The sequence below is a fragment of the Medicago truncatula genome, chromosome 3 (assembly GCF_003473485.1).
Source record: "Medicago truncatula cultivar Jemalong A17 chromosome 3, MtrunA17r5.0-ANR, whole genome shotgun sequence".
NCBI lineage: Eukaryota > Viridiplantae > Streptophyta > Magnoliopsida > Fabales > Fabaceae > Medicago > Medicago truncatula.
The window spans coordinates 52,416,831-52,425,850 of NC_053044.1; the positions used below are offsets into that span (position 1 = coordinate 52,416,831).

A 9,020-nucleotide genomic window follows, 5' to 3' on the forward strand; every position below is an offset into this window, starting at 1 on the left:
TCTGCAAATATAATATCTATTTGAAAAAACATTTCATACTAAGTAGAGTTTAATAAAAGTGCACCAACATATGCCGATCTAAAATAAAATATTTTTTTATCTCAACAATCAATGAGAACTCTGTCACATAAATCCACTTTATAACCTCAATTTAAAAATAACCGTAAAATATCAAGTTGCTTACCTCCTCTAGATGTTTTAATAACCTTATCACTAGCACCATTACTAAACATATTTAAGTACAATTTTTCTCTCTCAATTCTTCCCTTAGCTCCAATTTCCTCTTCCAAATTCCAATTCACCTCTCACTCACCCAAGCCATTAGAACTTGGGTAACTTTGCATTTGAAATTGAAGTATTCAGGAAAATCACAACCAGTATCAACATATAAAAGTTAATTACCACCTCCAGGTGTTTAAATCCCCTACCATTAGTACCATATATTTTATTACACTTTCTCTTCCCTCACAATATTTCCCTTCCAATTACTCATCTTAAACGGCCAGTTCATGCCTCTTCCATTCTCACCTAACTCTCCCTGCCATAAAAACTTCGAAAAACTCTCGTTTGAAATTAAAATATTCAGGAAAATCACAAATAGCATCAATATATAAAGCTACGTACCACCTCCAGATGTTTTAACATTAAAGTAGCTTAGTGTATTCCAGAGCAATTTGAGGGAATACAAAAAAACTAAAGCAACCCCGGAAAGTAATATAGCTCTGATACACATATATTGACAAACCTTGTACATGATGTAACCAAATAAACCGCACAAATATTGGGTTACTCCCCAAGTTAGTGCCGTCAACTTTAACAGCTCCTACCTCGTCAATTAAGCTCAAGGCGGTACCAAACAATAAAACACCACATCTCAATCACAATAATATACACACTCGATATAAATGAAAATGAATTGGGTGGCCAGTAAACATCTGCCAGTATTGAAAACTAGAGCCGAAGCATTCATTCAATGAAGGTTGCTAACCAAATGATTTTAGCTGTTTTCAAAAATCCATCCATCTAGTCTAGAAACAATGGAAAAAAAGAACTAAAAATATTACCCTACTAACCCAAAAAACTAGTAAACGAGTCTAAGGATAACAATGCTAGCATAACAACAATGAGCTGATCACGGAAAACTATTAGCAGATACCTAATAAACAGCTCTAGATTCACCAGAGAACACGGGCCAGGGAAAGAATGTCCAAATGTTGTAAGAAAGCGCACTGATAAGCAGAAGGCAAGCAACTAGATAAGGAAAAATCAAGGAATAAAATTATTCCTTCTAGCTTCTCTGACGCTTCTTTCCATTCATGGCATCACCTGATGTCTTGCCTTTTGTATCTTCTACCTCCTCGCTTGCAGAAACATCTGATTCAGAGTCATCATCCTCCAAGTCTTTTTTCTTCAATGAATTAGATTTCCCCTTGCCACCACTGTCGACAGTGGACTTTTCAACACCTTTTGGGGGCTTTCCCTCAGAAGCATCAGTCTTTGGGGTTTTTTGTTTGGTTATTCCACTCTTTGGGGTTTCCTGCTTAGACTTGACTGAGGGTTTTGGCATGATAGTGTCATCATCCTTTCTTTTGCTTGTCTTGGAACCACCAATGTTCTTGGATTTACCGGTCATTGTCTGTGTAGCAGATTTACTGCTACCACTTTTAGGAGTGCTGTCCTTAAACTTTCTGCTAACTTCATCCTCAGAATCACTAACAGTCCTGGATTCGTTCGATTTGTATCCACCCGTAGACTTCTGACCAAACTTCAGTACACCCTTTGATTTACTTGATCCTGATGCTCCACCACTACAAAATCGAAGGAGGAAAAAAATGATAATAAACAACGGTGTCAACAAAAAAATGACACTAAATAAAGTATTAAATCATTTTTATACTTGCAAGATAATAAATTCATTTGCTTTATTTAATACTTTTTCTATTTAACACAATGAGAATGCTTTGAGAAAATATAATGAGTTTAATAACTAAACACCGACAGCTTAAGATGTACAATCGTATTGTACTATCCTCTAAAACTGCACAAACAACCTCCTAATATAATACAGTATGATGTTGGAATATAATGAAATATGATTGAAATTATATGTAAAAACAATTTTTTAACACGAATATGTAAAAACGTATTTACTCCATCAATACATTGTCATTGAATTCATATTATATAACTTAAAACTTTAATAAACATGTAAAAGTAAAAAAGCAAAATTGTGCAAAAACTAATTAAGCCACCTAATAGCATTGCTTCTAGCTGTTCCCTTTGATTTATTAACCCAATTTCTCCCCCACGACAAATCCAAGTAGAAAATTTAACATATCAGAAAAAAGGGGGTTCAGAAAAGTTGATATATTGATATTGACAAACCTGGAAGAAAGACCTGGCATTCCTTGCTTAGTTGGTTCATCGGAACTTGGTTTTGTTTTCTTCCTTGCAGGCCTGAATAGGGTCAAAGAACAATACACCATAAATAAGAACAAATTAAGAAACGGCAAGAAAAGCAGACCATATTGGCCACAAGACACATTCAATTAAGCTCCATATAATAAAGGAGGAACATGAAACACACACACACAAAATGCAAACAAAATAATTTAGGATAGTTTTCTGACGATGTAGTAAAATGATTGATCTATAAAAACCGCTAAAATTTTAACAACAAAAGACACTAATGCTATGCAACACGTACATTTCAATGGAAGCATCAAGACTGCCACGATCACTTCCTTCTTCCTGCCCACAGAAATAATTGTCATTAATTTAGACAGAGAAAGATTATGGTGTAATATAGGTATAGACCAACCTCATCTGCATCTGAATCAGCTTCAATGACGTTCCACTTTTCCCTGGCAAGATTTAATACTTCAACTTCACCATCGTCATAAACCACCTAAAATAGAAAAAACAAGCATCAGAAGATAACAAGTGCATTTGTATAAGCTTTTAAAAAATGCTGTTATGCTATAGCATTCTTTTTCATTATGCCAACCTTTCTAGTTTCTAGCTAATAAGAAAGCACAAAAAAAATCTTCAGTTGGGGTTTATTCTTTTTTGGGAAAAACTTCTCCGATTATACACATTTTATAGTTTAAAAGCACTGCTTGCTTGAGGGGGGGAACAACAATGGAGCCCAGGATTTCAAATCTAGCATGTTATATTTTAATACCATTTAAAGTTATATCTTAAATATACACCCTAAAGTAGACTGTAGACACACACATTCGCGCTTTTAAATAAGAAATTCATTGGAAGAAATAGTCAGAGTGGGACAATAACTATCCAAAGGGGAAGAAATAATCAGAATCCATACAATAGACTATAAAGAAAAGAAGGGGAGAGTGTAGGAATGACTTAATAAACAGCCAAGTCACCTTGTGTTTCTTTTTGCGAGAATCAAAAGATTCAATGACACCTTTGTAAAACCTGCAAACATTCATATATTTGTCAAAAGGGATAATATATTTATATTCTACAAAATGAAAAGGCAAACTAAGAGCAAGAATAGAATATGCATGAGCAAACTTAAAAGTCCAAAAAAACAGGATATGACATTCCTTCATTTAGTTTAAATATCCTCTCCCACAATTCCACATCAATGTTTTCTCACAGTAAAGTTTACAGAATATTGCAGTTTACAAACAGTAATTTGGTGTGTAACTACGATAGTCAATATGTCGTTGTTTAACATATCATAATTGTTTACAGAAGACAACTATTGCAGTTTACAATATAGGCCAGGAAGCAAACTCTAGAAGTCAAACCATGAAGACCATGATAACATCGCCAAAAAGGTCTACACAATGATTACATATAATTGTTATCAACGAAATAGAAATGTGATGAAATCACACAAAACATTAGGCACACAATGCAACATCATATCAGGTTAGGAGGTCTAAAAATAGGTGATCCATATACCAAACATCTTGCGCAACCATGTATGGAAAAACTAGATATTTACAATTTTACATGTAAATGCCACACAGTATATAACACTCCCTGGACCCTTGTTAGCCAAAATCTCTTAGACAGCATGTCAAAAATTCAGAAATGGTAATGCAGAGTACTTACTGACGATCCTTCGGCCACCATACTTCAAGTCTTACACCGACAAGGTTTTGATCATGTTCCATGATATCAGACTCCTGATAGCAGCAAGACAATTAGCGATCAAAATGACAAGAAAAATAAAGTTCTGTAATTGCTAACTAGGAAGACCAGACATATCTACAGAAAGAATTCTCCAAAAGAAAATGTACCCTAAATCCTAATGAACACATCATGAAGATTTCATATTATTGTTAGAAATTAAGTGTAAATGCCAAACAAGAGATACACACATTTTTTCTTCCCGAGGCGTGTTTCCTCTTTCCATTTGTCATGGTAGTCTCCTCTAACTTTTCATCTTCAGATGATTTGATATCAGACCTTGGAGAAGAAACCATTTCCTATATTAACAAAAAACAATTATTCCATCAATAATTTCTTTTTAAAATGAATGAAGCAAAACAAAATCGTGTTGAAATAATGACAAGAAAAAAGATGTTTAAAAAAGCACGAAAAAGTACCTCCTGCCCCCGCTTTTTCTTATCTACCAGCTGCCTGGAAGAGGATCCACCACCACCCTCGTTATCATCCAATTTCTTGACCGAGTGCTTTTTAGCATCAGCACCACTAGCAGACCCACTTTGTTTTTTGCCTGAATCTGTACCAGCAGTTTTTTTTACGCCTGAGTTCTGACCAAGCACCTTTCTCACTGGCTGCTTGACAGGTTTGGCTTTTGATATACTTGCTCCTTCAGATGCCTTTTTTGAAACAGCCTCTGCAACCTCGACATTTGAGGGGCTATCTTTAGTTTCTGCTTTGCAGAGTTTCTCTGAATGATTTTCGTCAGGGAGACTGTCACTAGGTGAAGGAGAAGCCATAACTTGAGATTCAACATTGTATGCTCTTCGACTTGTAACTGCATACGCAACTTCCTGGTCCTCGTGTGAGGAACTGAGAACTTTTTTTCTGTGACTTCCAGAATCAATCATCTTTTCGGATGGTTTAGCAGATTTCGTCGAATGACTCGGTTTTCTCCTGCTCTTCTTGGTGGCTTCTTCTAGTTTTTGTTCAACTTTTCTTCCATCCAAATCATTGAACTCCTCATCTTCTCCAACGCGTGCAACCCCATCGTTTGTGACTGACTTGGAATTTCTATTCCCATTTCGATTATCTTTTGGCGATTGTGCAGCCTCTTTAATCGCCTTAGCTTCCTCTTGGAAAATTGAACCAAGTACTTCACTGTAATCATCCAGAGATATACCCAATGTTCTCACTGCTTGCACCAAGCAGGGCTTTAGTTTGGATCCGCAGCTTTCGAGGACCCTCTCTCCCAATTTCCGGGCAATCGGGAAAACTTCCTGGACCACGATGATTAATAATAATGACAATGATAAATATATTAACGATTTAAACAAGGTTCAAGCTCAAAATCATGATCTACTAGGAAGAATTAAAATCAAAACTGCCAAACTCCAACCTCATTGTTTTTCTTAATGCTCTCCAGGAGTGGAGAAAGCAAATCAAAGGATATATCTTCACTTTCCTCAAGAACAAGTGTCATAATGGTTTCCATGGATGAAAAAACATCCTTTGGATGATGATCCCTGATTTTCAAATATGGAGCTGGTTAGAATCACATCCCCCACATATAAATTTCTCCAAATATCAAATGAAAAGTTTTTGTATGCATATGTCATAAACTATCCTAAGAACTTGAGTTTCCAGGTAAAAGCACGTGGACGGCTTTATATTACATCTCTAACATGTCCCTTTATCCCCCGAGTTAAAAGAAAACTGTTTAATAGAACATAAGAGCTCTAAGGATTAAGCAACTCTCCCAATTTCCCAAAAGCTTGATATGTTTGGTGAAAAAATGTGAATGTAGCAACTATATGGTATCATTATAGATCAGATCAAATTTGAGGTGAAATAATCATAAATAACAGCATCCAAAACCATGATAGTGCTGGACTACAACAAAAAATTGCTCCTAGAGTCTCACCTTATGGTCTTCAAAAAATGCTGAAACATCTCCAAAATCAGCGCATCACAATCAAGGTCCAACATTACCACACATGATCTGACCTTTGCAACAGTTTCGAGGACTATTCTCCTATTCTCATACGATCGGCTTAACTTATCATGTAGATTTTCAAATGAAGATACAATTAATTGGAATATCTCCTGCAAGAAAAATTCATCAGCAAAACTTAGCTGAATTACTTACTGATGTCAGTTGTAAAGTGCATGACAACAGACAGGCCATTGAAACTGTAGCACAAAAAAAAATTATACACACCTTCATTTGATCGTCATCGTAAGGAGTATCGGGTGCAGAGATTCTTGTGATTTCACTGATGCAAGCGGCAAGTGCAGCTTTCACATCCGGATCCGGATGCCTTAGAAGTTTATTCCCAACCAATTCTTTCATACATGGAGCAAGCGCAGTTCGCATAGACGTTCTAGGTGCCTGTTCCACCTTTGCTAAGTAACTCTCAAGTCGCTGCAGTGCCCAGGGAAAAGATTATATCAAACTGAAAATATGTACCAAGACTTGTGTATGTTTTACTTTGCCTCAAAAATTCAACCTTTTATACTGTGTCATGAATGAACCATCCCAGAGCTTACACCATAAGATGAAAACACAGATAGTTCCATTTGGGATTGAAGCATGCACAACAAACAAGCCAAACACCAAATATTGATGTTGATTATGATATATACTGGCATGTTAATGTTAATAATAACTAGTGTGATACACTGATAAACACTTTTAATACCGGTGCGAATAGATATGCAAATTTAATTTTATGATCACTCAAAGCATATATTCGGTAACATTAATTAACCCCATTATAACAAAGCAAATTTAGGGTTTTGAAAGTGACAATTTGGAATCAACATGCCAAACATCCAAGACACAAAAAAAAAATCACATTTTTAAAATTCCACTTATTGGTATATCAAATATAAATGTCATAACAAGGATAAAAAAAACTGAAAATCACAATGTTGAAAAATGAGTGAAATGAAAGAGAGAAAGATTACATTGAGCAGTGAGAGAAGCTCATCCACCGAGGAAGGAGGATCTGCAAGCTTGTTCCCAGCTTGAATAAGTTGCTCTTCCAGTTCCTTTTGATCAAACGCCATTGATAGTGTTCGATTGAAACTCCCTTTCAGATCTTACACTGAATCACTTCACTCTACTCAGCTTCGAAAAATGGAAGCAGTATAACACTTCAATCAAAGCCAATTTATGAAAGAATTAGGGTTTTACAGAAGAATTAGGATTTTTATTTGGGGGTTTTTGTTTTGGTGATGGTGAAGGAAAATAACAGGGAAAACGAGCACGAAAAGAAGAAAAAAAAAATAAAGGGGAGAGAGAGACAGTAGAGATTTTCTTTTTCGAAAAAGAAAAAAGAAAATCGAAACTAAATTCTTTGAAATGAAATCATATCTCTGAAACTAAATTTTCGAGATTTAATGCAAAAACAAGGACATAAAAGGGTTATTTATAGATCTGAAAAATGGTGAAAATAATTAAATACTATATATTGGTCAAAGAAATATAAAATAAAATAATTATTGAAAATACAAAATATAAAAAATAATTGATAAAAAATCTTATGTAATTAATTAATACTATTTATATTATTTCTTTATAAGGTATTGTTAGGATTGGTTGACCGGTTTTAAAAATAGTATTATTATTAAGAGTTACTATGTTTTTTATCCTGATAAATATATCAAATTTATATTTCAGTCCTTCTAACAAATTTTACTCATTCAATAAATTTCAGTTTTCGCTTTTAGTCACTAATTTGAAGTCAGCTCACGTGTAGTGTTCATATTTTTGAATGACAATTTTCAAACATGTTTAGAATATTATAATAATTTTTTAACAAAACTTGAATTAAATATGAATTTTTATGCATCAAAAACATAAAAAAAAATCATATAAAAAATCATATTTAATTAATGTTTGGGTAAAAAAATTTGATTTTTTTAGAGAAATTCTTATAATATTTTAAACATTTTTAAAAAAACTCATTCAAAAATATGAAGGTTATACATGAGTTGACTTAAATTTATGGACTAAAAATGAAGATTGAAAAAGTTTTAGGGACTAAAATTGGAGAAAAAAATTTAAGAGGGCTAAAGAGAAATTTTTGTATATTTATAGGGACCAAAAATATATTTAACCCTATTATTAATGGATGTAAATATATAAAATATAAACAATTGAGGAAAAATAAAATATAAATTTATTATTATTATTATTATTAGTTGACCAGTATTATTATTTTTTAAGGAAGTTGACCGGCATTATTATTATTCATTTTTTATTTTTATTCTATATCAGTATTTTATTATATGATATTTTTTAATTCAATTTTAAAATATTTATGTTGTATAAGCTTACCTAAATTTCTCGGTAAAAACGAATAAATTTCACGTCTCTCGTCTAGAATATGCTTAAATTACACTAGTCATTTTATATTGAAACATACACCTGCATTTTCTCTTATACAAAATATATTTGATAATTTATACTCCTCTCCTTTAAGAGTTTTTTTTTTTTTTTGAAAGATCCTTTAAGAGAATTTTGAAGTACATTAACTTCCCCTTTTGTATTAAAATATGTCCCCATAAACTTAGATCAGTTGGTATGAATGATGCATAATATATGTAGGATTTGAGGTTCAAATTTCAGACACCATAAAAAAAAATCTACATTACCCTCTTTTAATATATATTTTACATTTTTAATAGTTTGGCAATAAAAATATAACACACAAAGTGTGGGGGAAAAATGGGTATTAGGCTCGTGTAAATATAGTTCATATTTTTTTTTTTAAAAAACTCGGTATCCGATTCAAGAATCGACTAATTCGAATGGACCAATTTCACCCCCCACTTGGGGATCCGTTTAAAGTCAGAGCAAACTCTATATG

The 9,020-nt window shown here is 33.4% G+C and overlaps 1 protein-coding gene across 1 annotated transcript; it reads right to left on the bottom strand.

Moving 5' to 3' along the window:
* Positions 1–874: 874 nt before the first annotated feature.
* Positions 875–7,496, bottom strand: LOC11423336 (muscle M-line assembly protein unc-89). The gene is made up of 12 exons (XM_003603254.4): positions 7,114–7,496; positions 6,365–6,568; positions 6,068–6,249; positions 5,543–5,669; positions 4,587–5,423; positions 4,359–4,466; positions 4,090–4,163; positions 3,390–3,441; positions 2,822–2,908; positions 2,708–2,751; positions 2,386–2,457; positions 875–1,808 (listed from the first exon to the last, which is right to left on the bottom strand). Exons 1-12 carry the CDS (start codon positions 7,213–7,215, stop codon positions 1,289–1,291), a joined length of 2,409 nt encoding a protein of 802 aa, XP_003603302.1. The 5' UTR covers positions 7,216–7,496; the 3' UTR covers positions 875–1,288.
* Positions 7,497–9,020: the final 1,524 nt, after the last annotated feature.

Bases quoted from the DNA above. Each gene is read 5' to 3' on its own strand.
- LOC11423336 (XM_003603254.4), bottom strand. From the start codon at position 7,215: ATGGCGTTTGATCAAAAGGAACTGGAAGAGCAACTTATTCAAGCTGGG. The intron at 6,569-7,113 runs GTAATCTTTCTC...TGGGCACTGCAG, and splicing joins AGCTTCTCTCACTGCTCAAT to CGACTTGAGAGTTACTTAGC. The intron at 6,250-6,364 runs GTGTGTATAATT...TTTTTCTTGCAG, and splicing joins ACGATGACGATCAAATGAAG to GAGATATTCCAATTAATTGT.